This window comes from Hyperolius riggenbachi, chromosome 9 (genome assembly GCF_040937935.1).
Source record: "Hyperolius riggenbachi isolate aHypRig1 chromosome 9, aHypRig1.pri, whole genome shotgun sequence".
Classification (NCBI taxonomy): domain Eukaryota; kingdom Metazoa; phylum Chordata; class Amphibia; order Anura; family Hyperoliidae; genus Hyperolius; species Hyperolius riggenbachi.
The window spans coordinates 229215594-229235767 of NC_090654.1; the positions used below are offsets into that span (position 1 = coordinate 229215594).

The following is a 20174-nucleotide window of genomic DNA, read 5'->3' on the forward strand; positions in this document are numbered from 1 at the left end:
GTAGAGGTCAAAAAAATGGAAACATTTAATTATTTGTGTGGTATTAGGTTAAGCAGACTGATTGTCTACTGCTGTGACTTAGATGAAGATCAGATCACATTTTATGACCAATTTGTGCAGGCACCCATATAATTCCAAAGGCTTCACATACCATTTCTTGCTACTGTAACTTTAAATTACCCCTGACAATGTCCACCCTTCACCACAACTGTGCAAGTATCCATTGGGGCCTGAAATATGTTAGCTGTAGTGTCCTCCCCAGGCTCTTTTAGCCGGGTGCTCCACCCGTCTAATTTTGGTGAGCACCCGGCTGTCATTTGCTCACCTTCTCCTATGCTGTAAGCAGTTGTACAGAGAAGCGCTAGCCCTGCATTCTCTCATTGCACCCTACCCATGCTACTTTTTCATGCCACCCGGCTGGAAAGAAATTCTGGGGAGAACACTGAGCTGTGTTATGGTGGCGTGGACCATTTCTTTTTGTCATTATCAAAATAAAGGAGTGTGGATGTTAATACTTCTATTGCTCAAGTAGCATGGCTGCTCAAAAGACTGAAGTAAATTGCAAACAATCCACAACATTCTTCTTTCAGTGATCAGACATGCTGGCAATTACCGTGGAACTGGAACAGGAATTTCTGAGCATGCAGAAGAGCCACTGCACACGTGTACACTGAAGCAGCATTCGCATCTGATCAACATGCCGATCATGCATTTTAACGGTAGAATCATATTAGACAATCAGATCCTCACAGGTTACATTAGCAGAGTACGCATTTATACACTTTATGCTCCCTTTATAGTTTGACCAACCACTTTACCCTTGTCTCTAAGATCTGTTACACCAGGACTTCCCAACCCTGTCCTCAAGTACCACCAACAGTGCATGTTTTGCAAAAATAAAAGGCTGGTGCACACCGAGCAGGTTTTCTCACGTTTTTACAGCCGCTTGCGGCTGCGGATACGCTAGGGTAATGTATTTCAATGGGGTGGTTCACACCAGAGCAGGAGGTGTTATTCTGAAACGCATACTCCCGGGGTGAGGCATTTTTTGGATTGGAGGCGTTTCTGCCTCCAATGTTAAGTATAGGAAAAACGCAAACCGCTCTGAAAAACTGCAGTTCAGAGCGGTTTTGCAGGCGTTTTTTGTTACAGAAGCTGTTCAGTAACAGCTTTACTGTAACAATATATGAAATCTACTACACCAAAAACGCTTCCCAAAACTGCAAAACGCTAGGTAAAACGCTACAGAAAAAGAAAAAGCGTTTCAAAAACTGCTAGCGTTTTGCGGATCTGCTAGCGGTTTTTGGTGTGCACCGGGCCTCACAGGTAAGGTAATTAGTGTCTCAGCAGAGCTGATTATCTACCTCTGTCAATTTCCATAAAGCATGCATTGTAGGTGGTACCTGCGGACAGGGATGGGAAGCTCTACCTTAGGCAACCCCTTTCCCTGGGAGATGCACATTGTGTTGGAGACTCATTCCCTCATACATGAAGCACCAGATTTTCATTAACATTATTTGTGTTCATCCTGAGGGAGATGAGATTAATGAATTCCCGCCAATGTTGGTAGAAAAGATGACACTAATTCAGCTGAGAACTAGATTTCCTCCTCACTAGAAATAACTTTAGGCCTGGTACACACTACACAATTTTCACTTCAGATCCTACATCCATTTGAGAAAATTATTGGATCGGGGAAAAAGAAAAAAAAAAAAAAAAACATACAATATAATAATAATAATAATAATAATAATATTTATATATCCTACTGATTGCCAACGACCAATCCCATGCTAGAAGATATTGATCATGTGTATGACTTTTTGGTAAATTTGTTATCAATGTCCAAACAGAAACATGATCGGAAATCTGCTAAAAATTTGGAAAAACCACATCCGTGTGTAAACTAGCTTTCTACCATATCTGATTGATCTGAATATTAATGTGATCACTCAAATAGGTTCTGAAGTGAACAGTGCATGGTGTGTACCAGGCTTAAGTTAGAATACATTGTAGTTTTTGGGCCAGGACGTTACTTTTAACTATATAAAGTGCAGTGCAGAGAATCAAACACTTAAATACATCTACTACCCTACTAATAATATACAGAGCCATGAGATCTGTATAATCCAAACACAACATACACTTCTACTTCCTGAAATCCAAGTCAGAAATCAGAGTCCTCAAATATACCATGAAAAGCTTACAGGCCACAACAAGAGAAGATCTAGAGCTTGATAGTGTTATCATTCATAATATCTATGTACATTTTCACCTATATAAACATGCCATACCTGAATCTGTTCTGTTTCGTCCACCAAAAGGAAACTGACAACTTTCTCGGTCATCTTCTTTCTTCGAGTTTCATCATCCAACATCCCACCTTCCTGAGGTTCTGGAGCCTTGATGGCTTGGTAATAGGTTAATGGATGCTTTCTTTTGTTCCCTCCAGAGTGAGTACGCTTTTGACAGTCAGCACAGAGGTCAATCTTACAAGACAGGCACCTGACAGCTGCCCGCTGCCTAGTGCCACTTGTCCCGCTCTGCATATTATTCGTCCCTTTACATGAGGAGCAAAAAGGAACATATCCAGGTGGTATACGGTTCCGCTCATGATTCTGGAGTTTCTCCTGCTTGTGAAGAACTTCCTCACATCGTTGGCACTGTAAGGTATTACACTCGTCACATTCAAACACAGCTTCATCATTGCCCGAACAAGCATAATTTTCTTGGCACATCAAACCAGTTCCTACAGGTCTTTCAACAGCTGCTGCCTGGGTGCTCATCTTCTATGCTTAGGCGGAAAATGTAAATAGCTTCAAATTGGTTAGTTTTCACGATGTCCAGGATAGTTATCTTATGTAACGAAGAAAAAAAATATATACAGCTCTGTTGACCACCGTTCGATCTTGTGGCACAACCGCTTATGTAAAAATGTATATAAGTTAATTAAAATTCAGGCTGAATGTATATATCAGCAATTAAAGATATAAATATTACACCTGTAAAATTAGAGGCCTCACCAAACTCTAAACAAACATACAGATGTTAAAGAATTGACTATAACAGAGCAGATGTCGTTTTTGAATGGCTAATGAAAAGATTTGTTCAAAGATGAAATGACATCAGCTAAGAATGCAGCTTGAACTGGGCTACCTGAGATGCTATTTCCTGTTTTGACGACGGATGTGTCACTGGGCAGCTCATCCAGTAAGACCAGGAAGAATAATAATAACCATTTAGATATTATTCAGCATGTTGACCGCAAAGAGTTGTTCCCCGAGGCCAAGAGTGTTGTTCTTCCGAAAGCACAGGCTGCTAATAATTGAAAAAATAATAATCAAATAGTTTATCTGTACTTTCAAAGGGAAAATGGTTGAGCTGTGCTTAGTATAGGAGGCATCTACCAAGATACCACCCTCACACAAGATTCCAGAATCTAAAATCCATCCACTATAGTAGCATTATTTTGTTAATTTTGCTCCAGTTACAGAAAATTTCTTTGAAACAAAAATGAGCTTTTTGGAGACTTGTTGCTAGCGTATTAAAATACCAATTTGCCTTCTATAAGAGGGGTTCTCTTTAAAGGAAAGCTTTCGTCACCATTTCCATATCAGTCATTCAGTCCAATAAACCGGGATGGGGTGTAATAGCCTTGAGAACATATAAGAGATCCCAGTTCTTTTTAAAAGAAGACTTTTAAACAGGAAACTTCTGAAAACAAAATTAAATTATAGAAAAAAAAATTCTCCAGACTGCCTAGAATTCTTCAAGTACTCTGAGTTTTTCTGCGGACAGGAATCCAGCCAGATCAGGGTCTTCTGAGGACATCCACAGTGATGAGAGGTGAGAAACCAGCTCCACCTAAATAAAGTCCAAAGCAAACAGGTCTTGTGTGTTCATGTAAGGATAGTGATGGAACAGACAAGTGGAGAGCCACTGGAAGCAGCTAGCTGGGGCGGATATAAATAATAGAAGAATGACAGCAGATAGACACAGGACAGGGCAGGCTGTGCAGCATAGGCCAGAAGAGGTTTATTATGGAAGCACCGGAGCTCTGCTGCTGCTAATAAGCGGAGGACGGAGCCAGAAGAAGGATCCACAACATCAGCCGGATAAAGAACCTACTGCAGACACCTATTGTTTACAATTGGAGCCAGGAGCCGGCAGTGACTCAGGAATCGCACAGCAGCTCCTGCTGGACATCGGCCAGGGCTTCCCAGCTGGACCTGGAGAGACACACAACGTTACCCGGGCCCTAGAAGACAGGCGGACAGCTTCATGAAACGGGGAGACGGCTGCTCCCAGGTCAGGTCCCCACTGACTCCTCCAATCAGCTGATCGCTCTGAACTTCGGGCTTATTTACCGTGACAGAATTACACACACAACGTCACGCAAAGGTCCGCCCCGCGGGTCGCCGGGAGTTGTAGTTTACCGCTGTTCTTTCTGTTATTCATAACCAGGCTCAATAAACTTCCCCTCCCATCAACCTGCGCGGCTACTGAAGGCTGACGGGAATGTTAGTTTCCACTGACCAATAGGTAAAGCCTCAATAAAAACTAGGTGAATGCGTATCATGTAACCTACGCTGTAGCTCAATATTTGCAAGTAGATTTTTGCTGTAGGTGGTACGTTCTTCAGCGAACAAGATATACAGTACAGAGATTTCAGCTAGAACAGGTGCGAGCAGAAAAAAATAAAATAAGAACTACCTACCTGGGGCTTCTGCTAGCCCCTGGCAGCCTATGTGGCACTCGCCACATCTCCGGTGACCTGGGATCCCCTCCATTGCAGATGCCAACCTCGCCAGGTCAGCAACTTATGCACCTATGAGGGCGCGTGGCCACGCCGCTTGTGATCGCACTTACCTGGTCTGGAGCTCTGCACCTGTGTAGAACGGTCCAGACCACGTGAGCGGTGCGGCTTCACCCCTGCACAAGCACAAAAGATGCAGACCTGACGAGGTCGACATCTGCAACGGAGGGGATCCCGGGACACAACGGAGCTGCAGAAAAACACATAGGCCAGAAACCCACTAGGAGCGCTTTTCTGAGCGCTTTCTGATTTGAAAAGCTCTTGCTAATGTATTGCTATGGGTGTGATCCCACTAGAGGGATGTGATTTTTTTAAAAAAATCCCCCATAGCATTGCATTAGTGAGAGCTTTTTCAAATCACTAGCGCTTAAAAAGCGCTCCTAGTGGGTTTCTAGCCATATGGAGCAGGGATGCTCGGATGTGCCTCATCCACGAATTCGAAATCCGCGTGGTTGAAAAAAAAAATCCGCATTCGGCCCCGCCGCATGCGGATTTTCGTTCGCGTCCACGCAACCACGCGGATTTTCTGCTGTGAATGGAGTAATCACGCGTGGATTCCCGCCCGGAGGCGGATTTTCTTTTAACATTAATAACAAAGCCCCCATACATGCTACAATCCCCCAAATTGCATGGATTATCGAGGTGATAAGGGGCAACATAACTTCAACATAAAAAATTCCCCAAACATTTTTTTTTCTAGAGAAAATGGATTTTAAAGTGAAATCAACACTTTAAATGGGGCTATTAATTGGTAATAAGTGGTTTTAAAAAGGGATATACGCGTTAAGCAGTCAAAGAGGTGAAGGTGAGTTCCAATGGCACTTGGCGGCGAAGGTACCGCTGGAGGAGGATGAGTGGCTGACGCCAAAAAGGCCCCAGAGAGGTTTTTGTAATTTTTTTTTTTGTTTTTTTTTTGCAGCAATTGGCAATGACATCGCAGCAGAGTTGTCAGTGGACACGGGCAGTGTGAACGCAGAGTGCAGTGGTGGTAGCGACTGAGTCAGGAGACGGACTATGCGGGCGGTCAGTTCAGCAGCACAGAAGGACCACGGCAACATACTGGTAGTAGTAGCAGCACAGCGTCATAGTGCTGGCCAAAAAATTAAATGCACCCGGTGACCCGGGCAGTGTGAACGCAGACATAGTACATTGGTGGAAGCGAGTGAGTCAGGAGGAGGAGGACAATGCCGGCGGTTAATTCAGCAGCACAGAAGGACCATAGCAACGTACTGGTGCTAGTAGTAGCAGCACAGCGTCATAGTGCTGGCCAAAAAATTAAATGCACCCGGTGACCCGGGCAGTGTGAACGCAGACAGAGTACATTGGTGGAAGCGACTGAGTCAGGAGGAGGAGGACAATGCGGGCGGTCAGATCAGCAGCACAGAAGGACCATGGCAACATACTGGTGGTAGTAGTAGCAGTAGCAGCACAGCGTCATAGTGCTGGCCAAAAAATTAAATGCACCTGGTGACCCGGGCAGTGATAACGCAGACAGAGTACATTGGTGGTACCGTGGTAGCGACTGAGTCAGGAGGAGGAGGAGGACAAAGCGGGCGTTCAGTGCAGCAGCAGCAGCACAGAAGGACCATGGCAACATACTGGTGGTAGTAGTAGCAGCACAGCGTCATAGTGCTGGCCAAAAAATTAAATGCACCCGGTGACCCGGGCAGTGTGAACGCAGAGTGCAGCAGCGGGAAGCGACTGAGTCAAGAGGAGGAGGACAATGCGGGCGGTCAGTTCAGCAGCAGCAGCACAGAAGGACCATGCCAACATACTGGTGGTAGTAGTAGCAGTAGCAGCACAGCGTCATAGTGCTGGCCAAAAAATTAAATGCACCCGGTGACCCGGGCAGTGATAACGCAGACAGAGTGCATTGGTGGTACCGTGGTAGCGACTGAGTCAGGAGGAGGAGGAGGACAAAGCGGGCGTTCAGTTCAGCAGCAGCACAGAAGGACCATGGCAACATACTGGTGGTAGTAGTAGCAGTAGCAGCACAGCGTCTTAGTGCTGGCCAAAAAATTAAATGCATCCAGTGACCCGGGCAGTGTGAACGCAGAGTGTAGTAGCGACTGAGTCAGGAGGACAAAGCGGGCGGTCAGTTCAGCAGCTCAGAAGGAGGACCATGGCAACTTACTGGTAGTAGTACCATAACACCAAAATATTAACCAAGGTAGGCACTAGGCAGGTAGTAACTGTCTTTATAAAGGCAGGCATAGTTAACAACAGCACATGCAGCAGCCACTTCATGTCCCCCTGTGTCCGACAATAGGGGCCAGGAACTCACCTTCCACCCAAGCCTGGTTGATTTTCAGGAAGGTGAGTTTGTCCACAGAGGCGTGGGAGAGCCGAGAGCGCTTCTCTGTGACCACGCCACCGGCCGCACTAAAGCATCTCTCTGAGAGGACACTGGAAGGAGGGCAGGATAGGAGTTCCAGGGCGTACTGGGAAAGCTCGCTCCAGATGTCCAGTCTCTTGACCCAGTACTCCAAGGGGTCCACGGGGCTGTCGGTGTCATTGAGCCCGCTGGATGACCCCATATAGTCAGACACCATGGTGGTCAGTCGTTGCTTGTGCTGGTTGGTGGTGGATGCTGTGGCGGGCACCTCTGTTCTGGGCTGCTGCACTGCATACAGGCTCTTGCTTAGGCTCTTCAGGTCTCCGGGGCGCCAGTTGCTGCTGCTGCTGCTGGTGGTTGTTGTTGTGTTGCTAGTGGCAATGGCAGGCACCTCTTGCTGGCTTGGGAGAGCAGTTACAGTGGGGGTGGAAGGCTGGGGGAATGCTTCCAGTAGTCTGCGCACAAGGGCCTCCTTCAACTCCCTTGTGCGTTGCTCGGTGGTGGATGGCGTCATTAAGTCTCCCAGCTTCCCTTTCAGACGGGGATCAAGCATCAAGGTAATCCAGATGTCCTCCCTTGAACGCATCTGGATCACCCGGGGGTCCCTGCGAAGGCAGCGCAACATGTGCACAGCCATGGGAAACAAGTGGGCCCTGCCAGCAAGATCTTCCTCGTCCTCGCCATTGTCCCATAACGCATGCCTGTCCTCTTCCTGTGCCATGTCGTTGTCCTCCTCAAACCGCCATCCACGTACAACGCCTGCTGCACTCTGCTCCTCCTCCTCATTCAGGTTAGGGACCTCCAACTCTTCCACTACCTGCTGTGAGCCCTCCTCTGAGCTGGACTGTGCTGCCATCTGCTCCTGTTCTTCCAACTGCCTCAGGGCTTCATCCCCACGCTCAATTAAATTGTCCATTGCCTGCTCCAGTAGACAAACCAAGGGCACCCACTGGCACACAGAGGCCCGCTCCTCACTGACCATCTTGGTTGCCTCCAGGAAGGGACTCAGCACCAGGCATACTTGCTGCATCAGTGTCCACTGCGTGGCAGTAATCATGGGGACTTGCTGGTTGCTGGGGACACTTGGGTCTAGCATGTAGGTCCTAAGAGCCAGCCTGTGCTGACACAGCCGCTCCAACATGGCCAGAGTCGAATTCCAGCGAACTGGCATGTCGATGATCATCCGGTGTTGTGGCCTTCCATACTGCTGCTGTAAGGTGGACAAGAGTGCAGAGGCAGTGGCTGACAGGCGGAAAAAGCGTACCACCGCCCGGGCATCCTGCAGCAGCTTGCTCATCCCCTGGTAGGTGCGCAAGAAGCGCTGCACCACAAGATTGAGCACGTGGGCCAAGCAGGGGATGTTCTGGAGGTTTCCCTGCTGCACTGCTGCCACCAGGTTGGCCCCATTATCGGCTGCCACATACCCCACTTCCAGGCCTCTGGGGGTCAGCCACCTCCGCTCCTGCTTCCTGAGGGCGGCCAGGACGTTGGTGACCGTAAGCCTCTCCTTCCCCAGGGTCACCAATTTTAAAAGTGCTTGGCAGTGCCGAGGCTTGGCGCTGCTGCTGCCGAGGCGGGCTTGCTTTCCGGGTGCAGAGGGAGTTTCGTGACAGGACCCTTCTGCATCCCCCCTGATCCCGCGTGGTGGCACCACTAGCTGGGCTAATGCGCTCTTGTCCTCCCTCCCTTCCATCAGTGTCACCCAGTGGGCCGTAAAGGACAGGTAGCGACCTGTCCCAAATCTGCTACTCCACGAGTCCATGGTCACGTGGACCCGCTTGCCCACAGAGTAGTCCAGGGAACGGGCCACGTTTTCCACCGCAAACTTGTGGAGTGCTGGGATCGCGCTCCTGCTGAAATAGTGGCGACTGGGGACTTGCCACTCGGGGATGCCAAATTGGAGCAGCGTCCGCATGGCGCTCCCCTCCTGCACCAGGGAGTAGGGAAGCAGCTGTGATGCCATGGCCCGGGCCAGCAAGCCATTTAGTTTGCGGATCCGCCTGTGGCTTGGAGGCAGAGGCTTGGTCAGACCCTGAAAGGTGTCGCTCAGCAGTGTCTGACGACGCTGGGATGCAGGGGAGACAGAGGAGAGAGACGAACACTGGCTGCCAGCCTCAATGTCTGTGTCCTGAGTAGCCGAGGTGGAAGAGCGCTTGCGTGCTACTACTGCTGCTGCTGTGGGGGATTCACGACCCTGAGGGAGGGATGATGCTGCTGCGCTGGTGGGCCTTCTGCTCTCAGGAACCCCTGCCAGCAGTGCCTGCTTCCTCTTAAAGTCCGCATACTCGCGGCAGTGGCGGCTTCTCAGGTGGCCCTGGAGGGATGAGGTACCCATCTTGCTCAGACTTTTCCCACGGCTCAATCTTTTGCTGCATAACCTGCACACCGCATACCTTTTGTCATCAGTACATTCCTCAAAGCAATCCCACACTGGTGACTTTAATTTACTGCGGCCCCCACTAGCAGGGGGTGCAGCGGAACAATGTGTGGTAGTAGTTGCCGGGGGTTGCATGGTGGTGGTGCCGGCTGAAGCAGTGTCCTGTCTACTTCCTCCACGCCCACTGCTGCCGATGCCCCTGCCTGACATATGGCGATATCCTTGCCTAGGCCCAGGTGACTCGTCATCCTGCTCTGCCTCTGACCATTCTTCCACGGACTCAGCAGGCTGCACATAGTTAGGGTCCACAACGTCGTCATCATCAGCAGCATCTTCATAATCCAGCTCTTCCTCTGACTCCACCGCCTCCTCTTCTGTCCCTACATCCCCAGACACAGACCCCTCTTCTTCATCACCAGAACTCAACAACGCTTGTGATTGTGGCCCGATCTCAATCTCTGCCACATCAGTCCCCAGTAAGTCCTGAGCTTCTTGCATCAGCAGGTTCCCAGAAGCCGGACTGAGGGACAGAACGCTGTCATCCTGGGAGGGCTGCTGACCAGTGGGTGCTGGGGTGGATGTCACAACAAGCGTGGGACATTGGCTGCTGCTGCTGCTTGGAGTGGTGCTCACAGTAGAGGTCTGGGAGGAAGTCATGATGTCCATGAGTACGTCAGGTTCCATTTGCTCAACCACCACACGGGGACCAGAAACTTTAAAATATTTGGACAATGGCGTCCGCTGACTCGGCCCAGGCTTTGCTGCCCCCCTTTCTGCTGCATCACGACCACGTACAGCTGGGCGTCCTCTCCCTGGACGTGGAGCAGTCCCAGAAGTGGCTGAGGCAATTGAACTCCCTTTCCTCTCACCCCGCGAAACCCTGCCAGACATGTTGCTAGTAATGAATCACTGGATGCAGTGGGCACAGTACAAGGTCACTGAAGGATGCACCAGGCACAGTACAACGGCACTGAAGGATGCAGTGGGCACAGTACAAGGTCACTGAAGGATGCAGTGGGCACAGCAGTGGGCACTGGATATACAACTAGGTCACTGAAGGATGCAGTGGGCACAGTACAAGGTCACTGAAGGATGCAGTGGGCACAGCAGTGGGCACTGGATATACAACTAGGTCACTGAAGGATGCAGTGGGCACAGTACAAGGTCACTGAAGGATGCAGTGGGCACTGGATATACAACTAGGTCACTGAAGGATGCAGTGGGCACAGTACAAGGTCACTGAAGGATGCAGTGGGCACAGTACAAGGTCACTGAAGGATGCAGTGGGCACAGTACAAGGTCACTGAAGGATGCAGTGGGCACTGGATATACACCTAGGTCACTGAAGGATGCAGTGGGCACAGTACAAGGTCACTGAAGGATGCAGTGGGCACAGCAGTGGGCACTGGATATACAACTAGGTCACTGAAGGATGCAGTGGGCACAGTACAAGGTCACTGAAGGATGCAGTAGGCACGGTACAAGGTCACTGAAGGATGCAGTGGGCACGGTACAAGGTCACTGAAGGATGCAGTGGGCACAGCACAAGGTCACTGAAGGATGCAGTGGGCACAGCAGTGGGCACTGGATATACAACTAGGTCACTGAAGGATGCAGTGGGCACAGTACACGGTCACTGAAGGATGCAGTGGGCACAGCAGTGGGCACTGGATATACAACTAGGTCACTGAAGGATGCAGTGGGCACAGTACAAGGTCACTGAAGGATGCAGTGGGCACAGCAGTGGGCACTGGATATACAACTAGGTCACTGAAGGATGCAGTGGGCACACAAGGATGTCACACTGTGTAATGAGATGCTCATATGCCAGCGAGCGAGCAGTGGGCACTGGGCACGGCACAAGGTCACTGACAGAATGAATGAACAGCGCTGGCAGAGAGTGGCGGCGCCGGCGGTGTGACTGGCTGCCTGCAAATAGTACAAGTGTATAACTGTCACTGGAATATACAAGTGAACACTGCAGTTGCACTAACCTGCCTGCACTACACACAGATAATCCCCACTCCCACTACACTGACTACACTGCAGCACTGAACCTGCCTGCACTACACACAGTTAAAGGGGAACTGAAAAGAGAGGTATATGGAGGCTGTCATGTTTATTTCCTTTTAATCAATACCAGTTGCCTGGCAGCCCTGCTGGTCTATTTCTCTGCAGTAGTATCTGATTAAAACCAGAAACAAGCATGCAGCTAGTCTTGTCAGATCAGACTTATAAGTCTGAACCACTGAAACACCTGATCTGCTGCATGCTTGTTCAGGGGCTATGGCTAATAGTATTAGAGGCAGAGGTTCAGCAGGGCTGCCAGGCAACTGGTATTGTCTAAAAGGAAATAAACATGACAGCCTCCATATACCTCTCTCTTCAGTTCCCCTTTAAATAATCACTAGACTCCCACACTCCCACTACACTACACTGACTACAACTAACTACAGCAATCACTCACTGACTAGCTAACTGTGTACAGTATAAGAGCAGTGTTAGCAAAAAAACCGCTTTGTTTTTAACACAATAAATGCACTTGCTCAAACAACAATGGCCTGGAGATAATCCTCTCAGCACCACAGTCTAGCAAGGACAGAGCTTTTCCATCATGGCCGCCGCTTTATATTCAGGAGGGGAGGGCATAGCTCCCCTCCTGTGATTGGTTGCTAGGGCCTGGCTGGGGCACTCTGATTGGCCTGCAATGTGTCACTTCCGCATAGTTTGACGCATTTCCGCAAACCACGACTTCAGCGCCAGGTTTCACGAGCGTGAATGCGGATTTCTGTTCGCATTCACGCAAAGCCGAAGTAGATTTTCGTGGTTGAAAATCTATTCACGGATTTTCGTGTCCGATGCGGAATGCGACAAAATGGTCGTGAATCCACGCGTAAGCGTGATCACGACCTGGCGGTGAGCACCACTGATATGGAGGGGTGTGGTACACAGTTTATAGGCCAAAGCTCTCTGAGTGTTAAAGAAAAATCGCTGCTCAGGCTTCTCTTCTGTTTAGGTTTGGCCAGGGGTGTTGCAAGCCTCAAAGATCAGTGGCACGTGCCCCAGATTTATTCTGGGGTGCCCCGGATGCAGGGCCGGAGCTTCCATAGGAAAAAATGGGCAATGGCCCCAGAGCCTGTAAGGGCCCCCAAGGTGTCCCTCCCCCATCTTAACTGTTGCTTCGCAGGGACTCTGCAGAGTCTGTTAAGTTGGGAGGTGATTGAGGGAGGGTCAGCAGCCAGCTCAGGGGCCCAGGAGGGAAATTTGGCTGCAACAAAGGGCCTCTAATGACGCTTTTTGGTCGGGGGGTGTCTGTTGGGGGGCCCCCAGGCTAATTTTGCCCTAGGGCCCAATTGTTACTTGAACCGGCCCTGCCCGGATGTCCCTCAGGCAGAGTCAGCCAGCGGGCGGCAGTACTCACTTCTGGCCACTTGGTCTCTAGATTCTGCAGACATCTCTTTCAGGCTTCTTTCCATTCTCCACCACAACACCCAGCATGCCCAATAGAGGCACCACTGCAACCAGCATGGCACCACAGGGCAGGACCTACTAGGTGCTGTGGTGCCATGCTGGGTGCTGTGATGCCTTATGGGAGCATGCGGGAAGCTGTGGTTCTACCATGGGGGCATATGATGGGAGTTGTGGTGCCTCAATAGGAGGCCTGCGGGAGCATGATGGGAGGGGGTCCACTAAAAGGTCAGGGAACGCTATGGAGGGACTGCCAGACTGTTAGGCTTGGTGGTGTATTCTCCACGGTCAGCACGCGATGCATAAGCTGACGTGAAGGAGGTACACACACCAGCACAAGGAATCAGGATATCCCCAGTTTAGTGGAGGAGAGGACTGACTCCAATAGGAGATTGTGGCGCACAGAGCCGGTGTTCCAACATTTTAGCATACCCGACAGAATAGCATACAAATGCTACTGAGCATGTGCAAAGTCATGCAGGGCATACATTAACCCCATAATACCCATTAGCAGCATTAACCTTTTCAACCCCAGTTAGCTGCCTGTGTGCTGGTGTGCAATCTCCACTATCCAAGTGGACATAGAGTTAGAATAAAAAGTTGTCCGAGCGAAGCGAGAACCGAGCCCGCAGCCCAGCGAGCGAAGCGAGCGGGCAAGGGGACACTGATTCTACTAACAAGGGGTATATCACTTTAAATGTATGCTATTCTGTCAATGTATGCTAGTTAGTTGGAACACCGGTGCAGATCCGAACAGCCACAAACAATACTTTCGTGATAACGTCTCAGCGCAAAGTAGCGCTGAGCGCATAACCAGAACTGAGGAGATCAGGACAGGTAGACAGAATGAACGCTTGCTTAACTAGCCACTACTTAGTGACAGCAAGCGTCCACAATAAAACAGACTGGAATGAGGCAGCCAATGCGTTGCAGCGATGGCGTGCCTCACAAAGACAGGATAGGATAGTCAGGAAATAGCAGGATCAAGATAGATGAACGTAACACAGATAAATATACAATAAGTATGATTTCCTAACGTATTACAATTACAGCTATCAATGAAACTATTTGTAACGTCTGACTAACATATGTACCGTATTTCGCGCCGTATAAGACGCTCCGGAATATAAGACGCACCCAGGTTTAGAGGGCAAAAACCAGGGAAAAAAAAAAATACTAAACCTGGTGCGTCCATATTCCAGGAGCGTCTTGTACATGTCCTTCTGTGTGTCCTCATGTGTGCTCCTGTGCCCCCCATATCCCTATGTGTCCTTCTGTGCCCCCATGTGTCCTCCTGTGCCCCCATGTGTCCTCCTGTGCCCCCATGTGTCCTTCTGTGCCCCCCATGTGTCCTCCTGTGTGTCCTTCTGTGCCCCCCATGTGTCCTCCTGTGCCCCCCATGTGTTCTCGTGTGTCCTTCTGTGCCCCCCATGTGTCCTCCTGTGCCCCCCATGTGTTCTCCTGTGTGTCCTCCTGTGCCCCCATGTGTCCTCCTGTGCCCCCCATGTGTTTTCCTGTGTCCTTCTGTGCCCCCCATGTGTCCTCCTGTGCCCCCCATGTGTTCTCCTGTGTGTCCTCCTGTGCCCCCATGTGTCCTCCTGTGCCCCCCATGTGTTTTCCTGTGTCCTCATGTGCCCTTATGTGCCCCCCATGGGTTCTCCTGTGTGTCCTCATCTGCCCCCAGGTGTCCTGTGCCCCCCATGTGACCTGTGCCCCCATGTGTCCTCCTGTGCCCCCCATGTGTGCTCCTGTGCCCCCCCATGTGTCCTCCTGTGCCCCCATGTGTTTTTCTGGTGCCTCATGTGTGCTCCGGTGCCCCCATGTGCCCTCATTTTCCCCCCTGCCTTCCTCCCTCCCACCTGCCCGAGTCTCCTGGCCCCCAGATTGAGTGTTAATAGCGGCAACAACTTACCTTTGCCAGGCTCCCGCGCTGATCCTAGATCATTGCGCTGCCCCCCGCTAGCCTCCTCTGCCTCCCCCTTCTGTATCTGGCCCCCCCGGGTGTAGAAATAAGTATCGGCAGCTTACCTCCGCAGTGCGCCCGCGATGACTGCAGACGTCCGTCTTCCAGGCACTTCTCGCTCTAGTGGCCGGCTTGAACTGATGACGCGCAGTTCAAAGCCAGCCACTAGAGCGAGAAGTGCCTGGAAGACGGACGTCTGCAGTCATCGCGGGCGCACTGCGGAGGTAAGCTGCCGATACTTATACCTTCACCCGGGGGGCCAGATACAGAGGGGGGAGGCAGAGGAAGCTAGCGGGGGGCAGCGCAATGATCTAGGATCAGCGCGGGAGCCTGGCAAAGGTAAGTTGCCGCCACTATTAACACTCAATCTGGGGGCCAGGAGACGCAGGCGGGCACAGAAAGGCAGGCACAGAAAGGCAGGGAATCCCCAACGTGGCGGCGGGTCGGCGGTTCGGATCGGCGGGCGTTATTAAGTTGGGGATTCCCTGCCTTTGCCGTATAAGACGCAGGGACTTTTTCTCCCCATTTTTGGGGGAGAAAAAGTGCGTCTTATACGGCGACAAATACGGTATATATCGGCAATGAACCGATATATGACATAAGCAGGAACACTGACTTAGGACTGGAACGATACAGGGAACAGGACTCAGAAGGATTCGCTATCTCTTCGCAGAGATGAACGCAATCCACAAACAGGACCAGGAACAGGATAACTAGCTTAGCACGGGTGATCACGATACGCGCAACCACCAAAACGTGCTGGAACTGACTAACTGAACACAGGATATAAACAGTTTGTGTACGTATATATCAGCGTCACTGATGTATCAACGTAACACGAATACAAGGAAAATAATAAACGTGCTGGTATGCATATATATGGGCAATGAACCAATATATGATGCAAAACCAGCAAAGTATCTTTAGAACAAGAAACACGGTCTGGGGCTGAGCAACAGCAAGACTAGCTTACACTGAAACTATGATAGCCCGAGGAAACCCTGCAGGAAGCAGATCTTTATACTGAGGTCATCCAATAGGAGCAGACATGCAGATTCCCACACAGGTGAATGATAATCAGTCACAAGCTGACAGCAGGGAAAGGCAGACAAAGCTATGCAGCTTGCATGGAAAGAGATCAGAACTGCCTGAGCTGCAGCACTACTACTGCCAGCAATCCCTGCTGCAGCAGCGATCATAACACAGACAACCTGGCATCAGGCCAGCACGCCCATCAGAAATCAAAACCACCCAGCACAGAAGCCAGGTAACTCTGCCTAATTATGTTTAAAGTGAGTGTTTACCATTTAAAAAATAAAAAAGTCGGATACTCACCTAAGGAGAGGGAAGGCTCGGTCCTAATGAGCCTTCCCTCTCCTCTCCCGGTGCCCGGTCCCGCGCAGGATCCCCCGTGGCAGTATTCGACCAGTTCGGTCAAATACTGCCACTTCCGCATGCCGAAGGGAGCTTTCGGAGGCCTTTGGGAGCACTCGGGCTCCCGAAGACGGGCCGCTCCATACTACGCATGCGCGAGCGCCCTCTATGACGCACTCGCGCGTGCGTAGTATGGAGCGCCCGTCTTCGGAAGCCCGAGTGCTCCCGAAGACCTCCGAAGTCCCTGCGGCGACGGACGCGAACGGAGGAGCCAGCGCAGCACCGAGGGCACCGGTAGAGGAGAGGGAAGGCTCATTAGGACCGAGCCTTCCCTCTCCTTAGGTGAGTATCTGACTTTTTTATTTTTAATGTGGTACCCATTGGCTTTAAGTGACACCGACTATGTGATATGCTGCATTTTTTTTTAATTAATGGTGTGTGGGCTTCATCCAACATTTTGCTGGGCAGGCCTACTTAGACCACTGTTAAGTTCATGTAAATTTGGCTCCACCTATATGACCACACCCACATTCTGGTGCATGGCCACACCCATTTTTCATCTGGAGTGTCCAAAAGTGCCCCGGATCTCTTAGGATTCTACCAACGCCCCTGGGTTTGACTGAACCACACAATGAAGAGACACAACCGTATCTATAAATGGAGGGAAGCCAGGGGCAAGCTGTTAGCTGAGCATAAGAGCAGGGACTTCTAACAACACCAGGGGTGTCAAACTCAAATGCAAAGTGGGCCGAAATTGTACAATAGGACCTAGTCGCGGGCCAAACTCAATGTCTACTGGCCACCTTATAAAGTTCCCTGGTTTCTAATGGCCCTCTTCCAACCCCTATACAGTTCCATGGTGCCTATTGATCCTCCTTACCCTAATACAGTTCCCTGGTGTCTAGAGGCCCCCACCCTCCCCTATACAGTTCCCTAATGTTTAGTGGTTTTCCCCTACCTCCCCATATTGCTTCCCTGGTGTTCTAGGGCTTCACCTCTAATATAGCTTTCTTGGTGGTCTAGAGAGAGCCAAAAATAATGCAAGGTGGGGAAACAATTTGAGGGCCCAATTTAATGGCTCTGATGGCCAGATTTGGCATGTATGCACTACACCCTCTTTAAAAGGATGGTCCATGCAGCTTAAAAAAAAGTCATTTACTTAACCGGGGCTTCCTCCAGTCCCTAGCAGCCACTTTGTCAATCGCTGCAGCTCCGCAGGAAGCCCCGGGTAAGTAAATTACTTTTTTAAGCTGCTTGGACATTCCCTTTAAAGTCAATGGGAGCTTAAAAAAAATAAAAAAAAAATCAGCCAGATACTTACCTAAGGAGAGGGGAGGCTTTGGGTCTTACAAAACCTTCCTGCACCTCTCTTGGACCTTTCGTTTTAGCGGCAGCTCCCCCGTTTGAATCCCCCAGCGTGGGGGACTTTGGAAGTCTTTGAGAGCCCGAGTGCTCCTGCAGACAGGCCACTCCATACTGCGGTTGCATGAACGTGTGAGAGTGTGTGCTTGCGCAGGTACAGTATGGAGCCGCCTGTCTTCTGAAAGCCTCCTGACTTCTGAAACCCTCTGTCAGGCTTGTCTGGTTACCTGCTATAAGTCAGGCTGTATGCCCATATGTCTGACCTATAGCCCAGCCCTAACGCCTGCGGAAACTCCTGCCTAATACAAGCTATAGTACCCTGCAGGCAGATGTAGCATACAAACTGATAGGCAGCAATCACCAAACACAGCAATTAGCAATGCAAACACAGTCACTAGTCACTTGAGGCATATAGGCTGAGGCAGTCCAGATGATGGCAAGATAGCAGGTTGTGGCTGAAGTATATGAAGTATAATCACTAGACAGATGCGTGGTCAATAACAGTCTAGAGCAGTGGTTACCAAACTTTTTGGGATGAGGGCACCCTTGGTGGCTTTGAAATTTTCTCAAGGCACCCCTCGGCAAAAACAAGAACCGAAATGCCGTTATGACCCTTATCAGGTGACAACTCACTCCAAGTAGCTAGTGATGCTTATTAGGCACCGCGATTCCTTTCATGGTGTCTATGGGGATTTGCGGTGGGTCCCCTAAAGTAGACTAGCTCCCTCTCATGTTCAACTTCAACCATGGTTGCGGGGACTAAAGGTTAACTAGCAGGTAATGCAGCCACGTTGTATATCAATGTGCGGTTGCATTACCTGATGGTATTGCATAAAGGATCGGGATGAATGCCGATGCACCCCTGAAAGGTAGCCGCGGCACCCAGTTTGAGAACCCCTGGGCTAGAGTCAGTCTAGGCAGAGTTCATGGAAGTCCGTTTTACAAGCAGGGGTCGATCCAGGCGGCAGTAGGGGAATCCAGGTACTAGCTATGTCGGCAACAGGTAATCCAATAGAGAAGCGTGGTCAGGTACAGGCAGAGGTCGGCAACGATAAGGCAGTCTGAAAGAAGCTTAGTCAAGAAAAAAGACACAAGTCAGCAGCAAGACAGGCAACTTAGTATGAGCGCAGTCTTAGCAAAAAGCCCAGCATAGGCTATCACGGGCGATGACAGAGGGCGCTCACTTTACATTTTTACAAGGTCTAACCAATCAGAAAGTAAAGGAATCCAAAGTAACCAATCAACAGAGAGTGTGTCAGCAGGGAGGCTGACACACAATGCACACATGTGGTTAATGTTTACAGCGGCGGAGCGTGTACTGAGAGCGCGTCCGCCGCTTAACCAATGGGAGCTGAGCGCCATGTGCTCAGTGACGTCAGAGACAGGCCAAGACCCAGAGGCTTGTGCCTCACCATGGGTCTCGACGTTCCGCCTCCATGAGCGGCCACCGGATCTTACACCCTCATTCAGCGGTGGAAAGCAGTATATGACCAATTTGGTAGAATACTGCTACAGGGGAGCCAGAGCTGGAATGAGGGATCTGTGAGAGGAACAGGAAGGCTCTGTAGGTCCCAGAGCCTTTCCTCTCCTTAGGTAAGTATCTGCTTTTTTTATGTACAGATTCCCATTCACTTTAGGAGAGCAGAAGATTGAAAGCAACACAAGAGAAGCCTTCTCTCAACAAGGAGCCTTACTAAATAATGCCACAAATAAAGATGGCGGTCCAAGAGAAGAAGCCTAAAGACATCAAAATAAATAATTACAACTGTGTGGTTTATTGGCTGTTAACTGTTACACAAAGGGCCTATGTGTATGAGGTGTCAGGAGACCCCCCTATACACATTTTCCAGGGCTGAGGCGCCAACCTGATCACTCAGAATTCAGGTAATCAGATTGCACCATAAACCCTGGTTTCTATGAAGGAGACCCACCTGGCATGGGGATTTGCTGGTAGAGCCCCTGTACACACCAGTGGTGGAGAAAGAGCTTTGACTGGAGTAGGGCATATGCCGCCATTCCATATCATGTGCTACAACCTCTGCAGATGGACCTAGAACTCTGCTCTGTTGGCTTTTCGTGTTGCTGAGTACATCAAGCACCATCAAAAATCTTCTCATGCTGCAGTAGCCATAAAATGAATGTTCATGTGGCTGCAGTTCACGAGTGATGCTTTTGTTATAAAACATTAGCTCTTACGTGAGCAAAATCTTAGGCTAATATCAGGGCTGGGACAAGGTGCTCCAGCACAAGAGGCAGAGATTCCAAAGTGTATCCCCCACGACACACACAGTATTCCCTGGTAGTCTAGTGTGCACGCACGCACGCACGCACGCACGCACACACACACACTCTCCCCCCCCCCCCAGTAGTCCACTCCCAGTATTCTCTTGTAGTCTAGTAGTTCCACCACCCACTCACAGTTTTTTTTATTCCTGGGAGATAATTTTTCTTTTTCTGTTTAAATTAAAGAGACACTGAA

At 50.0% G+C, this 20174-nt stretch overlaps 1 protein-coding gene across 1 annotated transcript in view; it reads right to left on the reverse strand.

Annotated features, from left to right (window-relative positions):
• The window catches only part of ZFYVE1 (zinc finger FYVE-type containing 1), a 34717-nt gene extending 30307 nt beyond the window's left edge, over positions 1 to 4410 (reverse strand). The window contains exon 1 of the mRNA XM_068254111.1: positions 2295 to 4410. Coding sequence (XP_068110212.1) covers positions 2295 to 2786 — 492 coding nt within the window. The 5' untranslated portion in view covers positions 2787 to 4410. The remainder of the gene's footprint in view (positions 1 to 2294) is intronic.
• Positions 4411 to 20174: the final 15764 nt, after the last annotated feature.